The sequence below is a fragment of the Plecotus auritus genome (assembly GCF_963455305.1).
Source record: "Plecotus auritus genome assembly, chromosome: 6".
NCBI lineage: Eukaryota > Metazoa > Chordata > Mammalia > Chiroptera > Vespertilionidae > Plecotus > Plecotus auritus.
The window spans coordinates 93,711,008-93,738,145 of record NC_137773.1 but is presented as its reverse complement, the minus strand read 5'-3'; the positions used below and the strand labels follow the sequence as shown (position 1 = coordinate 93,738,145).

The 27,138-nt window shown below is 49.6% G+C and overlaps 1 protein-coding gene across 2 annotated transcripts; it reads left to right on the top strand.

Annotated features, from left to right (window-relative positions):
• The first annotated feature begins 1,869 nt into the window (after nucleotides 1-1,869).
• Nucleotides 1,870-15,729, top strand: DAND5 (DAN domain BMP antagonist family member 5). 2 transcript variants are annotated; one of them, XM_080675714.1, is made up of 3 exons: nucleotides 1,870-1,953; nucleotides 12,961-13,108; nucleotides 14,798-15,729. In XM_080675714.1, exons 1-3 carry the CDS (start codon nucleotides 1,949-1,951, stop codon nucleotides 15,041-15,043), a joined length of 399 nt encoding a protein of 132 aa, XP_080531840.1. In that variant the 5' UTR covers nucleotides 1,870-1,948; the 3' UTR covers nucleotides 15,044-15,729. The 2 variants fall into 2 exon arrangements, with proteins under 2 accessions (XP_080531840.1, XP_080531839.1); XM_080675713.1 differs by lacking the exon at nucleotides 1,870-1,953 and having other exon boundaries at nucleotides 12,652-13,108.
• The last annotated feature ends 11,409 nt before the right edge of the window (nucleotides 15,730-27,138 follow it).

The following is a 27,138-nucleotide window of genomic DNA, read 5'->3' as shown; positions in this document are numbered from 1 at the left end:
AAAAGAAGAAAAGAAAGGAAGGAAGAATTGCAGTTTGCTCAGTGAGCCAGGAAGCCTGGACAAGAATATTTGTAGGTCACAGCAGTACTGTATATATCCCAAGCTGGATTCCATCCTATGGATTCTCAGTCATTTCACCCCCCTTTATCTGCAGTAGAAGGGATACCTAAAAATGTTTCAGCCAACAGAATACTATACAGGAATGCAAGAGCAGAAATTACAACTGCTCACAGCAGTGTAGATGTCTCATAGACCTCATATGCAACAAAGAAGGCAGGACTAAATTCCTTTTCATTCTAGAAGTTAGGATGGGACACCTGTGGTGGGGATGAGGGGGCATCTAGGTGGTGGTCACATGGAGGGGGTTGATTTGAAATAGGTTATTGAGTTGGGGAACCTGTTCTGTTTGCTTTTCTCTGTGGACTATATTCCATATTATTTCTTGATCTGGGCTACAGTGATACCTGAGTTATAATTATTCTTTAAGCTGTAAATAACTATATGTGTGGGTTTCCCACTTTCCTGTAGACTTACTATATTTCACAATTTAAAAATGAAAATACAAGCAACAAAAAGGATTACAGCAAGTAGTCTTGCTCCTACCTGCTCCCCATCTTCCTCTTTCCCATCTGAGCACTCCTCAACTTGTTTTAATTTCTTATGTATCCTAGAGAGTTGCTGTATACATTATTTACAGTGTTAATAAATTATTTCATAAGAACAGAAAAGTACAGTGACTTATGTCATTACTCAGGTTTAATAAATACAGGGTGATACAAAATACAAAAGTAGATTTACAGTTGTTTGTATGGAGAATAATACAAGAATCTATAATAATAAAAGCATAATATGCTAATTAGACCAGACGTTCTTCTGGACGAAGCTGGGGCTGCTAGGGAAGCCCAGGTCCTGGGTGCCAGAGGGAAGCTGGTTCTGGCAGCCGGGGGAAGGAAGGCCTACTCTTGCATAAATTTTGTGCATCGGGCCTCTAGTTAATAAATAATAATGCAAGAGCCCTGGCCAGTGGTTCAGTGGTTAGAGCCTCAGCCCCCACACCAAAGGGTTTGCAGGTTCAATTCCTGGTCAAGGGCAGGTACCTGGGTTGCAGTTTGCTCCCTGCCCCTGGTCAGGATGGGTTCTGGAGGCAACCAATCGAAGTGTCTCACATTGATCTCTGTCTCTCCATTTTTCTCTTTGTCTCCCTCCCTCCCTCCCTGTCTCCCACTCTCTCTGAAAAGCAATGGAAAAATAATAAATAAATACATAAATAAATAATAATACAAGAAAAAACTCTATTTTATGTACTCCCAACTGTAAACCTACTTTTATCCTACCCTGTATTTACACTTTGACTTGATTACTTTAGATCAGTGGTTCTCAACCTTTCTAATGCCACAACCCTTTAATACAGTTCCTCATGTTGTGGTGACCCCCAACCATAAAATTATATTCGTTGCTACTTCATAACTGTAATTTTGCTACTGTTGACGAATCGTAATGTAAATATCTGTGTTTTCCGATGGTCTTAGGCGACCCTGCTAGCGGTTCTCAACCTGTGGGTCGCGACTTTAGACCATTTAAAAAAATTCTTTTTTATAAAACTTGACCCCTCCCATGAAAGCCTCCAATGACAGTAATTTATCTCCATCTACAAATGCCACCCGTTTCCCTCCCTGCCCTTTTCAGGATTAACAATTATTTTGAAATTAGTTTATTTTTCCAGGACCAGCCTTTATGCATTCACTACTCATCTGGAGTCTATGGAAACAATGTACAGTCTATATTTTTAAACAGTGCACATAACTGGTACCCTGAAGGTATTTGCAACTTTTCTCTCTTATACTTTCCAGATGTTTCCATGTGGATCCCTGTAGACTTATTGTACATGTTATGTAGCTGTGTTTTTCACATTGTGAGTCATGGGGCCCATTATTGATTCAGGAAATCAATGAGGTAGGTTACAACCAGCACTTATTTATTTATAGGTTTAAAATTAAGGGAAGAATAATTTATAAACATATTTTAATTAAAAAAATTTTTAATTGTGACAAAATACACATAAAACTTACCATTGTAACCACTTTACTCAGTGGCATTAAGCACATTCACATCATTGTGTAATCACCACCACTATCCATCTCCAGGACTTTGTCATCTTTTTTTCTTTTTAAATTTAAATTCTTTATTGTTTAAAGTATTACACACTAGTATGTCTCCATTGACCTCTCCCTGGCCACTCCCACCTTCCAGTACATGCCCTCACCTCCCTACTATCTGTGTCCATTGGTTATGCTTGTATGTATGCATACAAGTTGATCTCTTATCACCCCCTCTTACACCCCGCTTTCCTTCTGAGGTTTGATGGTCTGTTCGATGCTTCTATGTCTCTGGATCTATTCTTATTCATCAGTTTATGTTGTTCATTATATTCTACAAATGAGTGAGATCATGTGATATTTATCTTTCTCTGACTGGCTTATTTCACTTAGCATGATGCTCTCCAGGTTCATCCGTGCTGATTCAAATGGTAAGAGTTCCTTCTTTTTTACAGCAGCATAGTGTTCCATTATGTAGCTGTACCACAGTTGTAGTTTTTTAAATATATTTTTATTGATTTCAGAGAGGAAGGGAGAAGGAGAGAGAGAAACATCAACAATGAGAGAGAATCATTGATTGGTTACCTCCTGCACGCCTCACACTGGGGACCGAGCCCACAACCCAGGCATGTGCCCTTGACTGGAATCGAACCCGGGACCCTCAGTCCGCAGGCGGACACTCTATCCACTGAGCCAAACCAGCTAGGTCTGTACCACAGTTTTTTAATCTACTCATCTGCTGATGGGCACTTAGGCTGTTTCCAAATCTTAGCTATTATAGATTGTGCTGCTATGAACATAGGGGTGCATATATTTCTGATTGGTGTTTCTGATTTCTTGGGGTATATTCCTAGAAGTGGGTTTTTAATTTTTTGAGGAAACTCCATACTGTTTTCTACAGTGGCTGCACTAGTCTGCATTCCCACCAGCACTTTGTCATCTTACAAAACAGAAACTCTGTCCCCATTAAACACTAACTCCCCATTCTCCCTTTCCTTAGCCCCTGACACCCACCATTCTACTTCGGTCTCTATGAATTTAACTCCTCTAGGGACCTCATATAAGTGTAATCATACAATATTCATTCATCTATGACTGGCTTACTGCACTTAGCATAATGTCCTCAAGTTTATCCACATTATAGTATGTTTCAGAATGTCCTTTCTTTTTAAGGGTGAATAATATTATATGTATTTACTACATTTTGTTTATCCATTCATTCACTGATGTACATTTGAGCTGCTTCCAATTTCTTTTGATTATGAATAATGCTGCTATGAACATGGGTGTATGGTGATTATATAATGGAAAAATGGAATAAAAATATCAGATTATATAACATGTAGTAAGAGTAAGTATTGTTTGGTAAAATTTTTATTTCTGTCATATATACATGGATGTATATAATAGTATTCCAGTTGCAATTTTATGCTAACCTTCCCTAAATAACCATTTTTATTATGCTCATGAATTACGTGGATCAGGAATTTAGGCAGGGCACAGCAGGGATGGTTTATTTCTGCTCCATGCTATCTGTATCCCCAGCTGGGAAGAATTCAAAGTTGCGTATCTAGATGCCAGTCCTCCACAATCATCAGAAGGAATCTTCGTTCATTCATGTCTCATGATTGATGCTGGCTGGAGCCTCAGGTGGGCTATCAGCTGGAATATCTATACAGTGGTCTCTTCATATGGGCCAGTTTGAGCTTCCTCACAACATGGCAGCTGAGTTCCAAATGAACAAGGCTGAAAAGCAGGCATTTTAGAAGTCACATGACATCATTTTTGTATTCTATTGGTCAAGCCAGTCACAAAGGTTGTCTCAGTTCAAGGGGAGGGGTCAGAGACCTTGTCAATCAAAGAATTGTCAAGGTCTTTGTCAAGACCTGTAAATAAAATGTATTTCTTTTTTTTTTTTAAATATATTTTTATTGATTTGTTACAGAGAGGAAGGAAGAGGGATAGATAGTCAGAAACATCGATGAGAGAGAAACATCGATCAGTTGCCTCCCGCACACCTCCCACTGGGGATGTGCCCGCAACCAAGTCACATGCCCTTGACCGGAATCGAACCCGGGACCCCCCAGTCCGCAGGCCGACGCTCTATCCACTGAGCCAAACCGGTTTTGGCTAAAATGTATTTCTTACTGTGCTTAGGGGTAGCGGAAAAAGGTTTGGGAAAAAAAAAAAACAACCACCTCTGCTTGATATTGCCTGTGGTATGAATAAACTATAATTATTCATTCCATCAGGATGTTTTGATGGACATTTGTTTCCTAATGGTTTGTTTTGATTGCGGAAATGATGCTGCAGTGAGCTTCACTGTCTGTGTCCCCAAGTACCCATGGGAAAGTTTTCCTAGAGTTCTCAACAAATCTAAGTCTTTCCCCAGGGTTTACTGAGAGACACATGTGGCTGAGATCTGTGGTTGCGGTCCAGTGAATGAAGCAAATTGAGGGTGGAGGACAGGTAAAGTGCATCAGGCAGGGCCAGCCATGCAGGCATTGGAGGACATGATGAGGGTTTCTACTTTTATTCTAAGGACAGTGGGGAGCCATGGGAGGGCTTTGAGAGGAGGAGTGATGGATGTGATTTATGATTCTCCTCTGGCTGCTGAACTGAAAAGACATTGGGTGGGTCAACATGTAGAAACAGGAAGACCCATTGGGAAATAGAAGGGGCATGTCACCATGTGGTCCCTGACCTGCAGAGACTTTGCATTAATTACCTTTGCTTTTACCAGGACTAGAATTTTCTCCCAGGATATTTATTGCTGAGCTTTTTCTTGTCATTCCGGTTTCACTAGGTGATCACCTTCTGTAATTTTTGGATCTTGGGAGATGCAGGAAATGAGGTAGAGATGGTCCCTCACCTCAAACAGCTCACAGACTTTGGGTGAGATACCCAAGTAATTATAGTGGAGGTGAAAAAGGAAGAAAGTGCCTGGAATGGGGGCGATGGACAGTCAGGCGTGGCACCTCTGAACTGCAGATTCCTCCCAGATCAGGAAATTTGGGATCACACTGAGAAACACCAGCCTAGAGATTAGGAGAAGGCACTCTGAGGTCAAACCAGCTGCAGCTATGTGCCCATCACTATGGCCAGTGATGGGCACATAGCTGGTACCAAATGGTCATGGGAGAGGAGCTTCTGAGGGCAACCCTTAAATTGAAGTAAACTTCACACAACATAAAATTAATCATTTTAGCCCAGCCAGTGTTGCTCAGTGGTTGAGCATCAATTCGTGAATCAAGAGGTCATGGCTCAATTCCCAGTCAGGGCACATGCCTGGGTGGGGGGTGGGGAGAGAGAGAGTAACATCCGTGATGAGAATCATTGATTGGCTGCCTTCTGCATGATCCCCAGTGGGATCAATAATTCTCATCATTGATCTTTCTCTCTCTCTCTCTCTCTCTCTCTCTGTCTCTCTCTCTCCCCCCCCCACCTTCCTCTCTGAAATCAATAAATATATATTTAAAATTTAATCATTTTAAAGTGAAAACTTCAGCCCTAGCCGGTTTGGCTCAGTGGATAGAGCCTCGGCCTGTGGACTGAAGGGTCCCAGGTTCGATTCCGGTCAAGGGCATGTACCTTGGTTGCGGGCACATCCCCAGTAGGAGGTGTGCAGGAGGCAGCTGATCGATGTTTCTCTCTCATCGATGTTTCTCACTCTCTATCCCTCTCCCTTCCTCTTTGTAAAAATCAATAAAATATATTAAAAAAAATAAAGTGAAAACTTAAATGGCATTTAGTACATTCACAATGTTGTGCCACCACCACTTCTATCTAATTCTGAAACATTTTCATCACCCCAAAAGGAAACTCCATACCCATTAGCAGTCACTCCAGTTCTCCCCTCCCTTTAGTCCTTGGCAACCACTAATCTACTTTCCATTTCTATGGATTTGCCTATTTTGGACGTTTCATATAAATGGAGTCATACAATATGTGACTATTTGTGTCTAGATTTTTTTACTTAGCATGTTTTTGAGGTTCATCCATATGGTAACTAACATACATCAGTACTTGTTATGAACTGAGTTGTATCTCCTCAAAATTCATGTGTTAAAGTGCTAACCCTCAGTGTTAACCTCAGTAAATGACCATATTTAGAAATGGGGTCTTTAAAGAAGCAATTGAATTAAAACGAGGTCATTAGGGTGCAAAGATACAGGGAGAAGATGGCCATCTACAAGCCAAGGAGAGAGGCTCAGAGGAAACCAGCCTTGCTGACACCTCGAGCCTCCTCCAGGCCATGAGACGATAAATTTCTGTTGGTAGAACCCCCTCAGTACTTTATTATGGCAGCCCTAGCAAATTAATATAGTACTTCATTGATTTTTATAGCTGAATGGTGTTCCATTATAGGGAATTGTTTTTCTTGTAACCAAAGATGGAAAAGAACCTACATGTCCAAGAATAGAGGACTTGTTAAAGAAATGACTGAATATCATAGGATGGAATACTATGCAGATGTTAAAAAAGAATAAGGGCACTCTTTATGTCATGGTTCTTAGTGTGGTCCCCAGGCCAGTAGCATCAACATCACCTGGCAATTTGTTAGAAATGCAAGTTCTCAGGCTCCAATACTGAATCAGATACTCTGTGGGTGGGGGCCCTCTGTGTGGGAGCCCTCCAGCTGACACTGATGCAGGCTCAAACCTGAGACCTATTGCTGTATATAACAACATAGCCCAGGAGTTCAAAGCTTTTTAAAAACACTATTGTATGGGGCCCATCCCCAAAGATTCCAGCAAAATTGATCCAGAGCAGGGTCTGGACAGCAATTTCCCACTTAAAAGTGACTTGAATGTGCAGCCAGGAATGTGAACCACTGATATGGAGTAAGTGTGAAAAGCCAGGTGAAAAAGAGTCATGTTTCAAAATGTTCTTTGCAGGAATGTGATAGTTAAAATTTGGATAATGGAGAAATAAATTTCGGGTATGTATGTGCAGTAGAATATTCTTTATCAGTGAAAAGGGTGGAACATGAAATGGAGTACTGGTGAAAGTTACTATATTATGATGCCCTGCATATTAAGTTTAAAATAACACAAAATAACAGGGAACTCATGCAGCTTAACAAAAAGAAGATAACCCAATCAAAAAATGGGCAATTGATCTAAATAGACACTTTACGAAAGAAGACAGAAGGAAGGCCAAGAGACATATGAAAACCTGCTCAAAGTCACTAATCATCAGAGAGATGCAAATCAAAACGACAATGTGGTACCATCTCACACCTCTCAGAATGGCTATTATCAACAAACAACAAGTGCTGGCAAGGATGCGGAAAAAAAGGAACCTTCGTGCACTGCTGGTGGGATTGCAGACTGGTGCAGCCACTGTGGAAAACAGTATGGAGTTTCCTCAAAAAACTAAAAATGGAACTCCCATTTGACCCAGTGATCCCACTTCTAGGAATATATCACAAGAAACTAGAAACACGAATCAGAAAGGATATATGCACCCCCATGTTCATAGCAGCACAATTCACCATAGCTAAGATTTGGAAACAGCCTAAGTGCCCATCAGCAGATGAGTGGATTAAAAAACTGGTACTGCCCTGACCGGTTTGGCTCAGTGGATAGAGCGTCAGCCTGCGGACTGAAGGGTCCCAGGTTCGATTCCGGTCAAGGGCATGTACCTTGGTTGTGGGCACATCCTCAGTAGGGGGTGTGCAGGAGGCAGCTGATCGATGTTTCTCTCTCATCGATGTTTCTAACTCTCTCTCCCTCTCCCTTCCTCTCTGTAAAAAAATCAATAAAATATATTTAAAAAAAAAAACAAAAAAACTGTGGTACATCTACACAATGGAATACTATGCTGTGGTAAAAAAGAAGGAATTCTTACCATTTGCAACAACATGGATGGAGATGGAGAGCATTATGCTAAGTGAAATAAGCCAGGCAGAGAAAGATAAATATCACATGATCTCACTCATTTGTGGAATATAATGAACAACATAAACTGATGAACAAAAATAGATCAAGAGAGAGAGAAACATCAATCAGAACGTCAAACCTCAGGGAAGGTAGGGGAGGGTGGGGGTAAAGGGGAGAGATCAACCAAAGGACTTATATGCATGCATGTAAGCCTAATCAATGGACACAGACAACGGGGGTGGAGGCATAAATGGGAGGTGGGGGGTAATGGGGGAATAAGGACACGAATGTAATACCTTAATAAAGAAATTTAAAAAATAAAATAAAAAATAAAATACACAAAATAATTTTATGTACCTTTTGTGAATGGATATATGTGTAGTAAAACTATGAATACAACCATGGGGATTACAATGGGCAAATCCAGGAATTAGGTATAAGTATAGAGCAAGTTTCTTTCACATCTGTAATCTTTTATGTTATTAGTATGTTTTTATTGATTTTTATTTTCAACAAGAGAGGAAGGGAGAGGGGGAGAGAGAGAGAGAAACATTGATGTGAGAGAAACATTGATTGGCTGCCTCTGTATGCTCTTCGAGCCCAAAACTTGTTTATGTGCCCTGACCTGGAATCAAACCAGCGATTTTTCAATGCAGGGAACGACACTCAACTAACTGAACCACACTGGCCAGGGCTCATATCTATAATCTTTTATTTTTTAAAAAAAATATTTTTATTGACTTCAGAGAGGAAGGGAGAGGGAGAGACAGAAATATCAATGATGAGAGAGAATCGTCAATTGGCCGCCTCCTGCACGCCCCCCAGCTGGGATTGAGCCTGCAACCTGGGCATGTGCCCTGTCCGGGAATAGAACCCTCAACCTGGTTCATAGTTGGATGCTCAAGCACTGAGCCACACTGCAGGGGTTGGGCTTTATTTCTTAATTATGTTAATAATTACAGTGGGTTTTGTTATTTTATATATATAAAAGTCCTTCCTTAGGATATGTTTTTCATTGATTCTAGAAAGAGGAAGGGAGAGAGAGAGAGAAACATTGATGTGAGAGAGAAACATCAATCAGTTACCTCCCATATGTGCCCCAACTGGAGATCAAACCCAAAATCTAGGCATGTGCCCTGACCAGGAATGGAACCCGTGACCCTTCAGTGCACCAGGAGACACTCCAAACAACTGAGCCACACGGGCCAGGGTTTCTTGTTATATTTTTGTCTACACTTATTTGAATGCCCACTATACTTGACTTAAAGAGCAAGAGGCAGCTCTGGCCGGGTAGTTCAGTTGGTTAGAGTGTCCTCCCATACGCCAGGGTTGCGGGTTCGATATTCGGTCAGGGCATATACAAGAAGCAACTAATGAATTCATAAATGAGTGGAACAACAAATTTATGGTTTTTTCCCCTCTCTCTTCCTCTCTCTCTAAAATCAATAACAAAAAAATCAATAATTTTTTAAAAAGAGCAAGGGGCAGCCAAAACCGGTTTGGCTCAGTGGATAGAGCGTCAGCCTGCGGACTGAAAGGTCCCAGGTTCGATTCCGGTCAAGGGCACGTAACTTGGTTGCGGGCACATCCCCAGTAGGAGGTGTGCAGGAGGCAGCTGATCGATGTTTCTCTCTCATCGATGTTTCTAACTCTCTATCCCTCTTCCTTCCTCTCTGTAAAAAATCAATAAAATATTAAAAAAAAAAAAAAAGAGCAAGGGGCAGAGTAAAGGCATGAATTGCTTTCATTTGTGCTTTTCGCCCCTGCCCACCCTTTTTTTTTGTTAATCCTCACTGGAGGATATTTTTCCCATTGCTTTTTAGAGACAATGGAAGAGGGAGGGAGGGAACACAGAGAGCAAGGACAGAGAAACATCGATGTGACTCATATCCTTCCTTGACTGGGAATCGAACTCAAGACCCTTTGGTACATGGGTTAATGCTCTAACCACTGAGCAACCGGCTAGGGCTTTTTTTCCCCTCTTTTTTAAGAATATATATATTTCAGAGAGGAAGGGAGAGAGAAACATCAATGATGAGAGATTCATTGATCTGTTGCCACCGGCATGCCCCCTACCAGGGATCAACCCAGGCATGTGCCCCAGTGGGAATCCCTAACCTGGAATCCCTTCTGGGTCATAGGTCCATGCTCAACCACTGAGCCACACTGGCTGGGCTTTCCCTTTTTCAAAGTTTTTATTTTTGTTGTTGTTGTTAATCCTCACCCGAGGATATTCTTCCATTGATTTTCAGGGAGAGTAGAAGAGAGAGGGAAATACAGAGAGAAACCTTGATGTGAGAGAAACACATCGATTGGTTGCCTCCTGCACGCCAAAGTTTCTTGGTTGCCAAAGTTTATTTTAATGGTTAAAATGAAGTGAAGTTTCCCTCCTCAACCCCTCTTCTCATCCACTCATTTTCATGTCCTTCTCCAACAGGAAAATCCTGCTGCTTTTTTCAGTATTCAAATACAAGTAAACTGTAGCTGTAAAGTCTTTTTTTAAAAATATATTTTATTGATTTTTTACAGAGAGGAAGGGAGAAGGATAGGGAGTTAGAAACATGATGAGAGAGAAACATCGATCAGCTGCCTCCTGCACACTTCCTACTGGGTATGTGCCCGCAACCAAGGTACATGCCCTTGACCGGAATCGAACCTGGGACCCTTGAGTCCACAGGCTGACGCTCTATCCACTGAGCCAAACCGGCTAGGGCTGTAGCTGTAAAATCTTATCACTCCTCCCCAAAAGGTCAGGGCATAACATATACCCTTCTGAAAAATTTTTTAATTTCATTTTTTGCGGGGATCTTTCCATGTTGAAACTATAAGAGCCTGTGCAGTTCTGTACAGATGTGCAATATTATGAATTTATGAAAACAGCAAGGAGGCCCGTGTGGATTGAGGGGGGAGAGTGGGGAGAGATGAGGGTGGGGAGGTTATGAGAGCAGACAGTGTGAGCTCTGATGGGCTGCAGTGAGAACTTTGGCTGTTACTCCGGATGAGGTGGGGAACCTTGGAGGGTTCTAAGTAGAAGAGGGACTTGCCTGGACTTAGGGCACCCTCTGGCAGCTGTGGTGGGGGTACAGGCTTTGGGGGTGGGACCTGGGGGACCAGTGTGAAGGGACTGTAATGGGCCAGGTGGAAGATGACAGGGGCTGTGTCCATATGGGGGACCAAGGAGGGAGTGAGAAGTGGGTGGATCCTGGGTAGATTTTGAAGCAGACAGGACTTGCTGTCATATATTAGAGGGAGTGGGGTCAGAGAAAATAAGGGTTCAAGGATGCTCCAAAGTTTGGGGCCTTAGGTCCTAACAGAATGGAGCTGGGTCTACGCAGCGGTCGTCAACCGGTGGTCTGCCGACCACTGGTGGTCCATGAGGTCGCATGATTGGCAACCGCTGGTCTAGAGGACAGCAGTAGGATTGGTTGGGGAATGCTCAGGAGCTCGAGTGTAGAGGGAGGCAAGTCCCAAGAGCTGGGCCGCAGTCCCAAGAGCTGCCGCCAGAGGGCGAGCCGGCCCCATCTCCTGCGCACACCTTGGGTCACGGGAAGGACCCGCCCTGCTGCTTCCCACGGCCCCGCAGCCTGCAGTGCCTCACCTGGGTGCGAGATGTGGGCCTCAGAAGTGCCAGGGCCCTGCCGAGACCCCCTGGAGCTCTCGGCGCCCCAAAGCCTGGGACTCCCATTCCTCTGTGCTTCAAGTACTCCAGCTTCCACTCCCCCACCAGGCTGTTTGTTTTGCCTGTGACACTATCTCAGGGCTCTGCAAAAATGTCACCTCTTCAAGATGGTCTTCCCTGACCACCCTGTGGTAGAAGCCCCTCCCCCTTCAAGTGACAGCCCTTTTAATTTAAGAACATTATATATATAATATAATAATATATATAATTATTTCAGAGACAGGAAGGGAGAGGGAGGGAGAGAAACATCAATGATGAGAGAAAATCATGGATAGGGTGCCTCTGGGCATGTGCCCTGACTGACTGGGAATTGAACCTTGACCTCCTGGTTCATAGGTCCATGCTCAACCACTGAGCTACACCGGCTGAGCAAGGCACATCCCTTTTTAATATCTTCTTAATATTTAAGACTCTGAAATAATCTTATTTGTATTGTCTGTTTTCTGCATTACAACATAAGGCAGGGAGGACCCATTTTCTGTTTTGTCCACCTATATCCCCAGGGCTCAGAATTATGCTTGGCCTCTAACAGGTGCTAAAGGAAAACCAACAGCAATAATGTTAATCATAGCTTACTCATGGTGCTACTGTGTACCAGCTTCTATTTTAAATTTTTTACATAAATTATCTCCTTCAGTCCTTAGAACAGCCCTACCAGGTAGGGATGGTTATTATCTCCGTATTTCAGAAGAGGAAGCTGAGGCCCAGAGTGGTTAAGGGACTTGACCAAGGTTGCACAGCTAGGAAGTTGCAATGCGGTGATTGAAACCTGAATAGCTTAACTGCAAAGTCTGGTTTTGCTAAATGGATGAATGGGGCCCGAAACCAGGCACAGAGCCCTCAGGGACTCTGGCATTGTGCCCCAAGCCCCTCTAGACTTGCCTTTCCTGGTCCCCCAGCCCACACGCCAGCAGTCCCAGCCCCCAAGTCCCCTGCCATGCTGGGGGGAAGGGTGGGAACCTAGCAGGTCTGGGTTTACTTTGGAGTTTGCAGAGGCACCTCCCAGGCTGCCCAGGTGGGGGGCAGGCCATTAAAAGTGGATCTGGTGGGTACAGACTTCACTCATCAGACAGCAGGGTCAGCAGCCGGGACCCTGAGCCCAGTCCCAGACAGACAGACAGATGCTCCTCAGCCAGCTGACCACAGTTCTGAGCCTGCTCAGTGGAGCCTGCCTACCCACAGGCTTGGGGAGGCCTGGACCCCAGGGTTCCCCACACCAGCCCTGGGCTGCTACAAATCAGACCCGATCCCTGGACCAAGGGTCCCAGGCCTCCCCAGTGCCATCTTCTGCTCTCAGCAGCTGGAAGGCCTTCTTGGACCTGCAGAAAACCAAGCGTATGGGGATAGGTGGGCTGCAGCATGAGCAGGAAGTGGCCACCACCATGTCTCTCCCACTGGACCCGCAGGAAGTAGCCCAGGAGAGGTGTAAGGCTGTGCCCTTCACTCAGGTGAGTATGTGGTGGGAGAAGGAGAGGGCTGGGTCTCAGCATTGACAGAGAGCATGATTGTGGTGCTAGATTAGGAATCAAGCCCTGTATCCTTTCCCTGTCTCTGCTCCTCAGTTTCCTCCCTTAAAAAATGGGGGTTGCCCCTCTGCCAGCTTCTACAATCACCACCCTGTCCCCCAAGTCTCTTTTTCCATTTAATGGCCAGAGGCACCTGTGAGCTTCTGAGTCAGGTCATGTTCCTTCTACACTCAGAACCCTCTTGGCTCCCACCTCACCCAGAGCAAAAGCCCAAATTTTCCCCACAGCCCACAAGGCCCTGCTCTATTTGCCTGTCCTCTCTCTGCCCTCACCTCCTCCTGTTCCCCCTTGCCCACTTTACTCCTGCCACACCTGCCTCCTTTTCCCCAGACACAACAACAATATATACCACTGGCTGCTCCTTTGCCTCTAGCACCTCCCCACACCCTGACATTCTATGGCTCCTTCTTTCACCTCCTTCAGGTTTTTACTCAAACGTTATTTAAAAATGCAGCAGCCAGGCTGGTGTGGCTCAGTGGTTGGGCATCGACCTATGAACCAGAAAGTCACGGTTGGATTCCCAGTCAGGGCACATGCCTGATTGTGGGCTTGATCCCCAGTAGGGGGTGCAGGAGGCAGCCAATCAATGATTCTCTCTCATCATTGATGTTTCTATCCCTTTCTCTCTGAAATCAATAAAAAAATACTTTAAAAAAATGCAGTGCCTCCCACCCCATTTTCCTCTTTTCCGCTTTATTTCTCGCTGTAGTACGCATCATCACCGAAAAAGTGAAATTGATTCTGTAATTGCATTTATTATCTGTCTTCCTCAATAGAATGTCTGTTCCACCAGGGCAGGATTTTTTATGCCTTATTTACGCTCTATTCCCATCCCTAAGCTCTAGAGCAGAGCCAGGCATGCAGCAGCAGCTGTGTTTGTTAAATGACGAACAATAGTAGTACCTGCCTGCTAAGCACTTTTGGGCAGCCTGAATGAGAGGGGTGTGGGCAGCACTCCCACAGTGCATTCAGTTGGTGCTCCATAATGGCTGTAGGCATTCATGCCCTGTGTTGTTTATGGCTCAGGCTGAAGCCAGGTGTACCAAGTTCTGCCTTAACTGATGATTTCTTTGTAACTCTGAGCAAGAGGGTGGGGTCGCTGGGACAGAGTGAGGGGAAAGGTGGGAAGATGAAGTGGGGGTAGAGGGGCAGAGGCGGGAGTGCAGGGTTTAAACAGAGAAGGGCCATGAACAGGGGGTGAATTGATAGTTGGAGGGGATCATAGGAAGAACTAACATTTATTGAGCACTGACTGTGTGCCAGGTTATAGGCTAAAGGCTTTCTGTGTAAACCCCCCACCCCAGGCCTCTGTAATGCCACCTCTTCCTGCTATTCCTCAGCCTTTCTCTCCATTAATCCTCTCTGTTGAAAGGCCTAGAGTAGTTTCTTTTTTTCCTGGTTGAACTTTGATGATTTCATAGGTGAAGAAACTGAGGCCCAGAGAGGTTGAGTAACTTACCTCAAGTCACACAGCAAGCAATGGCAGAGTCAGGATTTGAGCCCAGGCATCCATGCTTCTCAAGGTGGGGTGGAAGTGGGTTGGGGATTATTCTCATTACTCTGGCCTCAGGCTCCACTACCCTTGACGTGTCTCCCTGCCTCTGACCCCAGGTGCTCTCCCAGCCGGGATGCATGGCTATGCGCCTCCGTAATCACCTCTGCTTTGGCCACTGCTCCTCGCTCTACGTCCCTGGTGTGGACCTTGCCCCGTTCGTCCTCTGCAACAGCTGTATGCCCGCTCGAAGGCACTGGATACCCGTGTTCCTCTGGTGTCGGGTGGGCAGCCCAGCCTCTCGTCGGCGGGTGAAGACATACACAGTTCTGGTCGAGAGGTGTCAGTGCAGCCCGAAGGCATGAGCTGAGCATCACGGACTGACCCACAGACGCGCGCACCTTGGAGAGATGTGGGAGTCAGAAAGACGCCGACCTGGGTTATGTACACTGGGTCAAAGAGACCAGGGATGCAGGGAAAGCCAGATGGGCCTCCCGAGTCCTCACCCTGCTCCCATGAATACCAGACAGCTGCAGCCATCGTGGCGGGCCCCTCAGTCCCAGCACACACTACTGAGCACTCACTGTTGGCCAGGCCCAGCTCTAAGCATCTGCCAGGTACTTACTTGAGTCATCCTCAGAGCTGCCCAATAGCATAGGGGTATCATTTTACAGGGAAGGAAACTGAGGCCCCAAGAGGCAAAGACACTTGCTCAGGGTCACACAACAGTATGTGGCAGAGACAGTGTTTGAACCCCAGGCAGCATGGTGCCGGCTTTTAACCACCAGGCTGGACCTCCTCTCACAGAATAAGTCAAAGACACACTCCCAACTGCGGGGAGAACGGATGACCCCACCCAGGAGACACAGTGACGACCCTGTCCTAGGGACCCCAAGAAACCCAGGCAGGAAAGCAGAGGTAGCTACGAGGGGAAACCTGGGTTCCCCAAGTCAGAGGCAGAACCCACAAGCTCCAGCTGCCCCTCCCAATCTCCACCAGCCCCACGCCCAGTGTGGCATTCCACAGGACCATAAAGGTTGACAGAGCCCAGTGTGTGTGTACGTGTGTATTTGTTCTTCCAACTGGAGTTCCCTGGAAGTGGGTGGCCCTGTGGAATGTGGGCATGAGGGGTGCTCCCTCCTCAGTTGGGCACAGGGACTGCAGCGGATGAGGGTGGCCGGGCTTTGGGCGTCTGGAAGCAGGGCCCTAGCAGATGGGCCCGTCTGGCACAGACGCAGGGACATGTGGCGCTGTCAGGGTTGCCTCCAAATGCTCCCCGGAGCGCAGGGCGGTGGGGGGGTCAACCGGGGCCCCCCTCAGCCCTCTTCCTGCCTCAGGAAGGAAGGCCCCAGGTGAGGGGAGCAGGAGGAGGGGACCCGAGGAAACAGATGGGCCAGTGGGGCGTGGGAGCCCATGACCTCTGACCCCATAGGCCAGCACAGAGGGATGGGAACAGGCCAGGCAGGCAGCTCCCAAGGCCCTGCTCCAAGGGCCCGAAATGGGGGAGGGTCATGAGTGGCCCATGGGGGAGGGGTGTGCTCTCCCGCCTCCCTCCAGGGTTCTGTGCCAAACCTCAGGCAGCGTCCGAGTGGGTAGCTCAGCCTTGGCACCATGGACACCCCTCTGGCAGGCATATGAGGCGCCTGCTTCCATCCCCTTTCAGCTGTGCTCACCTCCTGCCAGCCGGGGAGCCAGCTGGGAACCTTGGTGCCAGGGGGGCCCCAGTATCCCTGCCCCCTCCTGGGCAGTGCCAAACGGCCCCCACCCCCATCCCCAGGACCATTAATGGGTGGGTAATGAGTGCTGGGGGAGCGGGGGAGGGGCGGGGATGCAGGTGCCACAGGCGCTGGCACAGGGGCTGCTAATCAGGTTTGCCAACGCCATCTGTCACCGCGCGAGCATCTGGGGCTCAAGGTGACCCTGTCACCCTCAGTTACAATTATGATTTTGGCATCTGTATTAAAGCCCGCCAGCCGGCCAGGAGGGGGAGGGCTGGGGTGGGCATGGGGGTGCACAGCAAGCCCTGTCCCGGGGGTCCTGTTCCCAGAGGCTGTGTGGCTGCCAAGGCATGGAGCTTCTCTCTGCTTAGGGGAGTGTGTGTGTGTGTGTGTGTGTGTGTGTACATGCGCACCAGCCTGCACAATTCTTTGAGCATGTCTGGGGGTAGGATTGGGAGTCTGGGTTTTGTGCATCTCTGGGTGTGGTGGCTATGCTTCTGAGTTTGGTGGGATGGCTGGCGATGGGGGGCATCTCTGAGATCATGTGGGTACATAGATGAGTGTGTGTCCATGGGCTGGGAGAGGAGTGAATGGTGGGTCCAGGTGTCTTTGGGTGATGGTGTGTGTCAGGGTGTATGTGTGATGTTGTGTGTGTGCATCTGAGTGTGTGGTGCTGTACATCTGATGGTCACAGGCTGGCTATATGTTTGGGCATGTGGGTCTGTGCGTAAGATTCTGTTGAAGTATGTCCGCGCATGTATATGCATGTGTGCTTGTGAGGGCAGCAGCTGGCAGAGGCTCTGTGGTCACTGCAGGGCCTCTCTCCTGCCACATTTACCTGTTCCTGTCCTCACCAACCCCTGCTGCCCTGCTCTAATCTGGGGGCTCGGGGAAGGCAGGGGAGGGCTCTAGGCTTCTGGTTGTTGTATCTGGATTCAGGGTTCTCGGATTCTAGATTCTGAGGACAGGGTCTCTACTTTTGGATTTTGGATTCTGGGCATTTGGACCTGAATTTTATTTTATTTATTTTATTTTTTTAAATATATTTTATTGATATTTCACAGAGAGGAAGGGAGAGGGATAGAGAGCTAGAAACATCGATGACAGAGAAACATCGATCAGCTGCCTCCTGCACACCTCCCACTGAGGATGTGCCCGCAACCAAGGTACATGCCCTTAACCGGAATCGAACCCGGGACCTTTCATTCCGCAGGCCGACGCTCTATCCACTGAGCCCAAACCGGTTTCGGCTATTTTTTTATTTTTATTTATTTTTTTAAAAATATATTTTATTGATTTTTTACAGAGAGGAAGGGAGAAGGATAGTAAAAACATCGATGAGAGAGAAACATTGATCAGCTGCCTCCTGCACACCCCCTCCTGGGGATGTGCCTGCAACCAAGGTACATGCCCTTGACCGGAATAGAACCTGAGACCCTTCAGTCCACAGGCCGACGCTCTATCCACTGAGCCAAACCAGTTAGGGCTGGACCTGGATTTTAGATTCTGGGTCCCCAGTTCTTGGTATCTGAGAATTTAGACTCAGATTCTGGATTCTGGGATCTGGATTCCAGGCTCTGAATTCTGGCTTCCAGACCTTGGCTTCCTGTCTCTGGGCTCTGGGTGCTGAGCGGGGTGGTGGTGGGGCGGGGGGTGGGGGGCTGTCTCTCTGCCCTTCTATTCACATTAGTCCACTGGGCTGTCTGCCATCCCCCCACACCCTTACCCAATGGGTGCGGAGACCACACATGGCCACCAGGGGACACCCTTGGTTCAGATTTGGGCCCAGACGAGCCAGACATGGAGGAGTTGGGGACCGCCCTGGCCTGGCTGGACCCAACCCTTTGAGGGGAGGGAGAGGGGCTTCACCTCTCTTCCTTCCCCTTCTCATCTGCACTGGTGACTGATGTCTGTCAAACATGGAGAACTGGACCCAGCATCTTCCCAGACCCCTCAATCTGGGCTGGGGGCCAGGGTGCCAAGTCTCTGGGTCAAATGCAGGGAGGAAAGAACGCACATGTCATGGGACACTGCAGGTGTGAGAGTGCACCATGTGCCTGGGTTAGCCACATATGGCAGTGTTCTGTGGAGTGTGAGCCTGTGTTGTGTGTGGCCATGTGTGATTGGGACCATGTGTCTGGCAGAGCCCTCATGTGACAGTGCTTCTATAGGGCCGTATCTATAGCTTTGTCACTCTGGTGTGGGGTAGGAGTCCCTGTCATATGGGTGTGTCTGACTGACCCTAACTGTGTCCCTGGGTGTCTGTGGGTGTATCTGCAGGCGCCACTGGGTCCATGAGCGCACCTCAGAGTGTCTGGGGCAGTGTCCCCAAGACTAGGTCCTTGGGTTGATGGTGTCTTGTCAGTGGGTGTGTGAAGGTGTGTAGGACAGAGGTGTGCCTTCCAAGAGTGTCAAATTGGAGGAGGCATGTTGTCCAAAGGTGAGTGGAGGAAGGACCCTCAGTTCCATTCTCTTCCTGGTATCTCTGACCCTCCATCGTGCTGGGTCTCTATTGCTGGGTCTCCTCCCACCTCTCAGTATCTCTGACTTTGTCTGGGAGACCTGGTCCTCTGCCTAGTCCTGCTACCAGGCATAGCGCAAGGCACAGTGGGCTCCGTAGTTATTGGTTGGCTCCAACCCCAGACCTTCGTCTTCCATCTCAATCCCTGGCCCTGCCTCTCATAGGTTCTGTCCCTCTGTCCCTCTGTGGGTCCTTCCTCATTGGTGCATTTCTTTCCATCTCCCAGGTCTCTTCCATCTCTTTGTCTCTCTCTCTCTCTCTGTCTCTCCCCCTTGGTTCCTAAGTGTCTTTCCCCATCTACAGCTCTGTCTGTCTCTCTCCATCTTTGTCCCTCCCCATCTCTGTCTCTCCCTTCCTCTGCTGGCGAATGGGTCCGGGTGGGTCCAGGACAGCCAGGCCAGGGCGCTGGGCGCCGGGGTGAACAATACCCCATTCACGCGGGCCTCCGGTGCCATGGCAACGCTCCCGCCCCGCCCTCCCCGCCCCGGCCACGCGTGCCAAGAGGATGCCATGGTTACGTCAGCCGCGTGCCCGCCTCCCCGCGCGCTCTTGGAAGGCCCAGGCCGGCAGGGGGCGCCCAGCTGCAGCCTCTGCCTTGAGTCAGGAGGGGCATTTCTTCAAGGGGCTTGCAGACACCCAGTGCCTCAGTTTCCCCTTCTGTAACCGGTCAGGCGTGGGCAGAATGAGATCGTAGTGTGTGTACGTGTGTGTGGTGGTGGGTGAAGGTGCTCTTTAAGGTGGTTATGTGTGAGTACATTTGAGAGACAGTGGGATTGTGTACTAAGTTGTGGGTCAGTGTTTGCATACGTGTGTGGGTGTTTCATGAAAAGTAGTTGGTTCTAGTTTGGGGGTGACTGTATGTCCGTGTGTTTAGAAATGTGTATGTATATGTGGTTGTGTGCTTGTGAGTTCATGTGACTGTGTCTGTGTTTGCATTGCTGAAGGGAGGGTATGAGAGAGACAGAGAGAGAGAGAGAGAGAGAGAGATGATGGGTGTCTGTGGTTTGGGTGTGATTATATGTTTGTGATTTTGAGTTTATTTGATTGTGTGCATGTGTTTGCATGCCGTGTGTGTGTGTGTGTGTGTGTGTGTGTGTGTGTGTGTGATGGTGGATGGCTGTGTTTGGGGTGTAGTTCTGAGTTTTGGTAACTGTCGTTTTTGTGTCTGGGGGGGGTCTGTGTTCACAAACTCGTGTGTGCTTATGTGTGGGGCTAGGAGTGGGTTCTGAGGACTGCTTGGGCCTGGCTGAGCCCCCCCTCACTTGGCACAGAAGGGGGTGCCCAGCTGCCTGGGACCTCCAACTCCCCACAGGTTCAGGAGAGCCTCATCTGATGAATATTCATGAGGTGGGGGCTGGCACCCACTGCTGACAGCTGCACATCCATTAGCCCCCCCTGCTCTCCATGCACTGACTGCAGCAGGGAGGGGTGTCAGCCTGGGCCTATCCCTGTTTCTACAACTGGGGGGCTGGGGTGTCCTAGTGACTATCATGGAGTCCATTTAGCATGCCTGGCTGCCTGTTGGGACAACTAAGGGGCTGTCTCAATGTTGTGACAGGCACTGGGGAGAGCGCCTGTTGTGTGACAGGATGTACTTGTAACGGTGGTGTGGCTGTCACCCATTGTTTCTTTGTAGCTCTGTCCAGGGACTATGGATGTTGTGTGGCAGTGTGAGATGTGTGCCTGACACATGCAACAGTGATGCCCTGAGCATGTGTCATCAGGGCATCTTTGAGCAGTTACATAGTGGCCTTACCTGCTGGCTGTCTGCTTTGTGGCACCATGACAGTGAGGGTGTGCTGTGTTATTGGAGTGACTGGTTTGGTTCAAACATTGATCTAGGGACAGCTGTGTGCCACACCATGGAGATGAAGTGATCAGATCTGCTTCCCCTCCTTGTGACTGAGTGGGGCAGGGACTCTGTGTGGCCACATGGCTAGGACAGCTGTAGAGGCACCAGACAGAGTATGTCAGTGTGCCTCTGCTGGTCAGTGTGACACTGATAGAGTGGAAGGGTCAGCATGTCAGGCTAACTGTGAAGACGTGTGAAACCATGAGGCCGAAGGTGTGTGTGACCAGAATTGTTGAGGGCGTGCCAGTATTTCTGTGTATGACAGCATGGCTGAGGGTGTGACAGTGTCACTGGTTGAAGGTGTGACAGCATGGCTGTGTATAACAGCATGTATGACTGTGTGGTTGTGTGTGACAATGTGACTGAAGATGAGACAGTGGCTGTGTGATCCGTAGGTGACAATGACACTGTGTGTGTGTGACAGTGTGCTGACATGAGCCAAGGGGCTATGAGTGCCCCACCCCCACCCTCAGGCTGCACAGGGAGTCTGGCTACATTCTTACACACAACTGCACTGTCTCATCCTCAGCCCCACAGCCACATACAGCCATGCTGTCATATGTTTGTGCCGGACTGAGAGGCCTGGCGGCATGGGACGGGCAGCTGCCCACCTTGGGGATGCACTTGGGCCTTAGACACGGAGACCTGGATATCCAACACCAGCAGGGACATGGCCTTGCCCTCTGTGTTCTCTGCGCAGCTTGGGTTTGGGGATTGGCCTCCAGAGGCCGTGAGGGTGGGTGGGGGAAGGGTTACTTTGCGCTGGGGGACTCCAGCCTGAGCCCTGGCCTGTGGCTGGGTGGCCAGGGACATGGTGCAGCTGGATCACCCCCAACCCCCATATTCTCTCCCTGGGATGGCTGGGCGGTGGCAGCGTACAGAGGCCCCATTCAGGAGCCAGGGCCAGGTTTCCAGGGTGGGTGGGGTGGGTCTCCTGCCTGCTGCAAATGAAAGGTTTCCCCAACTCCTTCCCTTTGCCTCCAGATGAGCGCCAGCCACAAGGCCCTGCTGCCCTCCTGTCGTCCATCCTGGCCAGGCCGCGCCTTTGTGGGACCTTGCATGCAGCTGCAGGCTAGCCTGGGTCCCCATTTGTGATTTGGGGATGCTTGCATGTGTCTTTGGGTGTCATGTGACCAACTGTCTGGTTGCGACTGTAACTGTGAGTGGTATGTGTATCATCTGTATAACTTTGCATGACTTTGTGTGTGCCACAGCTAAGGATGATTTAGAGCACCTGTGAGTGTGACCCAATGGGTCTGTCCTGTGTGAGATTTGGTGTCCCTATGTGACTGTGTGTGGTCTTGTGTGTATCTGTGTAACTAGTGCTTTTGGGAGCCCATGTAACTGTCTGTGTAGTCTGCATGTATCTCAGCCAGTCAGTGTATATCTGAGTCTCTCTGGGGGTCTATTGATGGTGAGGGTCTTAGTGTGTGACCGGGGTGCTATTGGTGTCACTCTGTGGGTGACTCTGGGTAGGTCTGTGCGGCTTTGTGTGTGTCGGTGTGCTATTTTGGAAGGGCGTGTGACAGCATCTTTGGGTGATCCTGTGTCTGTCTGTGTGTGATTATGGTATTTTAAATGACACCCACCCACCACAGAGGAGGAGGAGGATCTGTATGTGTGTGCGTACACCTGTGGTCTTTGAGATTTTGTGTGTGTGTGACGGGGTCCTGTCCGGGGTGCCTGGCTAGGTGTGCCTTGGGAGTGAGGACTGTAACTCCTCTGGCTCAGATTCCACTAGGGACTCCCAGCCCGGGGTTGGGGCAGCGAGACAAAGGCTATCTAGGACCCCAGACCAGACCTGGGCACAGACCATGCCTACCAGTTTGGTCAGGAGAGGCATGGGGCCCTCTTGGGGAGTGGGGATCCCAGTCCTGCCAGGAGGGCCCTAGAGCACCTGTCTCCCCATCATCCCTCCCACCCTCCTTCCCCAGGCAGTACTCACAGCCTGGCTCTTCAATTATTCTGTGTCCCAGATGTTTGCCACCACCCCTGAGGCCTGCCCAGCTGACCTAGAGCACAGCAATGCCTGACCCCCACTTTCAGTGGCCCAGGACATTGGCTGCCAGAACCCAGATGTTTCAGTGCCCCCCATCCCCGCATCCTGGCCAGGGAGTGCCATAGTCTGATTCTCGCTCCTTCTCCCTCCCCCTCCCCCCACACACCTGCATTGAAAGACACACCTGCTGCCAGCCTAGCCAGGTGGGCAGCCCTGCATGGAAGAATGTGGGGGATCCCAGCTGTGGCATCCCAACGTGCCCAGCCCCATGGCAGTGCCCTCCTCCCCCATGATTTCTCAAGACCCAAGTGTGTTCTAAGACCTGGGCTCTGGGGGGGAAGGGGATGGAGGGGCATGGGTATCCTCCGGAGCAGCCCTTCTGCCTCCTTGTAAAAATTCTCCCCAGTGGCAGCTGTGGAGGGGGGAGCAGAGCAGATGTGTGTGTGGGGAGTGTTGTGGGTTTAGAGGGGGGGTCTGAGTGTATGGAGAGAATTCTGAGTGCAGATATGTGAATGAACATGGACAAGTGTTTTGTTTGTGTTTATATGGATGGATGTGGTGTGTGAGGAAGAGTGTGTGTGTGCACACAGGGAGGGTTTTGTGGTGTGAAGCTGTGTGTGAAAGAAAGGATGGGTGTTGTATATGAATGGAAGGATGGATGGCCTGTGTGTGTGTGTGCATGTTGTGTGAGATTCTTAAAGGAGGAATGGATGTTATGTGTGTGTGTGTGTGTGTGTGTGTGTGTGTATCTGTCTATTGGAATGGAAGATAAATGTCTTGTGTGTGTATAGATGCTGTGTGTGTGTATGTATGAAAGGAAGGATGGGTGTCCTATGTGTGTATTGGATGTTGTATGATTGTGTATGTGTCTAAATGGAAGCATGGGTGTTGTGTGTGTCTGTTAGAATGGAAATATGGGTATCCTGTGTGTGTATGTGTATGTGTGTATGTTGTAAGTATTTGTGTGTGCTGAGTGGAAGGATGGGTGTCCTGTGTGTCTATGAATAGAGGGTTGAATATTGTGGTGTGTGTGTGTGAATGAATGAATGATTGTGTGTGTGTGTGTGTGTGTGTGTGTGTGTGTGTGCGCGCGCGCAAATGGAAGTGTGGTATGAGTGTGTGAAGTGGGAATGGGATGTGGGTTTAAGCAGAGCCCATGTTTGAGGCCAGATGCAGGATTGGGAGGGTGATGAAGGCAGCCCTCAGGGTCTGGCATGGCTGGTGGGCAGGGCTGAGAGGACAGGGAGGCAGGTGGGGCAAGGACTGGGCCCAAGGTGGGGGTCTTCAGAGCCCTGTGCCTGCTTAGTGGCTGTTTGCAGGGGGCCAAGGAAGGCTGGTCTGGCTTGGGGTCTACCCCTAAGCCCCCAACAACATTAAAGTCCCAGACACCCCAAACGCCTCCATTTTCCCCCACACACACACTGTCTCCCATCAAGCCCCCAATAAGCCCACACTGCTCCAGTGTCCCTTTCACACAGGTCCCATAACCATCCCAAACCTATCTCTGCCTCTTCCCTTGGCCATCCAAGTCCCCCCTTGGGTCCCCAAACCCCTTCTGGGCTCACATATCCCCAGCACCTTCCCCCAGACATCCCAGCTTCTCTTGGGCCTCCTCAAAGGCTCCAGACCCTTTTATACCCATCCCCTACCTTTCCCTGCTCCCTTCCCCTCCCCCCTCCCCTAGCCTATCCCCTACCCAGCCTCTTTCCGGAGACATCCAGATCCCCATCCCCCTTAATCCCCAAATCCCTCCCCTCAGCCCCTCAGTCTCCAGTCCCCTGCCTGCACCCTTCCCCTGCTTCCCATGTAGCCCTGCCCCCTCCCCTCGGTGCCCCCCTCAACCCGCCTGTGCCCCCTCCCCCTTGCTCTCCTCCCGCAGCAGCAGCAGTGGTGGCCCTGAAACTTTAAACGGTGTTAAAAGTTTCTGTTTACTAGAAGCCCTTGAATTTTTAAGGACATATCGATTCCCTCCGCCAAGGCCTTGCATCAGTGGCGCAGGACGGGAGGCCAGAGTCGGACCATGGGATCCAGGAAAGAGCTCCTCAAGCACGGAATGACAGATACACACATACCCAGACACCCCCCACCCCAGCACACAGAGACCCCTTCCTGACATACAAGCACACACACACCAATACAAGCTGTACACAGAGTGACTCCCTGACAAAGACACAGAGCCCCTCGCCCTGACACACACGAACCTGTGCCCACACAGATCCTCATCACTGCCCCAGACCCACAGGGAACACCCCCACAGAAAGAGATACTTCTAGTGACTCACAGACACTTTCTGCCACACAGTCCCTGAACATAGACAGATACACTGCGACCCTCGCACACTTACTTGCCCCCTTGGCCACATATACTCTAGGACACACAGAGACCCACACACACAGGCTTGTCACACACACGGACACCTTCTGACAGAAAGACCCTTAGAGCTGACACACATGGTGGTCAGCTTGAAATACACATGCTCACCGGGTGCCCCCATCACCAGTACTTCCTGTCAAACCCAGACCCCGGCGACACCTGACTCTCACTAGAATGTCAGCCTCCCAGGGACAGGTCTTTTGTCTTGGTCCTCACTATGTCCCCAATGCTTGGCACAGGGCCTGACAGATGCTCACCCTCTCTGACTCACAGACATCTCCCAGGTGTACAGCCAGACCCACATCACCACGACACAACACTGGTCCACACAAAGGGACTCCTAAACGTCCACTGACCGGCGTCTCTGTCCCCCAGAGGACACCCAGACCCACCCAGACACCTGAGGACACTACAGCCACCCGGCCTCCATGGTCTCATGTGACCAGGAGCACTCCCCCTCAGGGACATTTTTACATACACACACCCGCACCCCCACACACCTGGGCACCAACACCCCTCCAACAGACAATGCATAGCTGAGCATTGCTACAGCTTCTTGGCCCAGGAGGGCAAGAAGGTGCTGGCTGCACCTGGCAGCAGGAGGGAGCTTTGTCTCGGCAGGAGCTGCCTGGGGGCTGTGGCATCACCTCCCCGCCCACCATGGGGGTCACCCAAGGGCTCCCCATGCACCCACACCAGGGCCCCCAGCACCATCTCACCCCAGGTCATTTCTACTTTGGAAATGGTGGGTCGGGGCCTACATGAGGGACTACAGCCTCACCATGGGGGGTGTGCACATGTACCCGAGGCCTCCATGTCTTTTTCTATCCCTGGAGGTTGGGCTGTGCAGCCTCTGCTAGATCTGTGTATGTCCATGATCAGAGCCAAGGATGAGTGCATGTGCTGTGTGTGGGAGGGACCTGGGTGCATGTGTGTGGCATCTGTGTGCATGGCTTGGTGATACTATGAGGGGCATTACTAGTTGACTGGGTATCAAAACTGTTGTTCCATATGCCCGAGGCCCAGGGTATATCTGGGTTCCAGGTGTGTGTGGTGTGTGTGTTGCTGTGACTGCCAGTGTCACTTTGTATCTCTGTGCTCTCCTGGTGTTGTTTGGATGTATGTCCAGGTATCTGTATGTTTGTGTGAGGTGTGTTCATGCATCTCCCTTTTATCAGTGTCATTCTGTGCGCCTGGGTGTGTCCTCTGTGTCACCAAAATTACCAAGATATTTTGTTGCGGCTTTGTGTTTGTGTTGTGTCCATGTGTAGGAGTTGAATGTCTGGAGCATGTCAAGGTGTGGTTGTGTGATCATGCCTGTGTCGGTGTGTCAGCGTGAATCTGTACATGTCAGCAGGCCCTGCTGTGTGTATGTCTTAGCGTGTATCTGTGTGAGGCCCATGTTGGTGTGTATCTGTCTGTATCTCAGTGTCTAAACATGGTTCCTTGTTGGAATGCGTGGGTGCTGGTATCATCATGTGATGGAGGTCCTGTGTGCATATCAGCATATGGATCATGGATTGGTTTCCTAAACTGGTGTGTGTGTGTGTGTGTGTGTGCAAGTGTGGAATGTGTGCCCGGGTATGTGCCCATGCTGTGTGTGCGTAGGTGTCTGTGTGTGCTTTGTTGTCCCAACGTGAAACGTGTGGCAATGTGTTCTGTACGTGACATGTGTGGTGGGGTCCGAGCCCCGCTGTGTGTCAGCGTGTGTCTGCGTTGGAACGCGGGCCAGCACGTGTCGGGGTGGCCGTGACGGTGTGCGCCCCCGCGCGTGTGCATGCGTGCATGTGTGCGCTTGTGTGTGTGTGTGTATGTGAGCGCCTGCCGCCGCTCCCGCCCGCCTGCCCCTCCCCGCGCCCCTCCTCCCGCCCGCCCGCCTGCTCCCTCTCCCCGGAGTGCGCCGCTTCCAAACTTTGTCTAAACTTTCACTTTCACAGCGCGGCGGCGGCAGCGGCGGCGGCGGTAGCGGGCGAGGGTGACCGGCCGAGCGGCGGCGG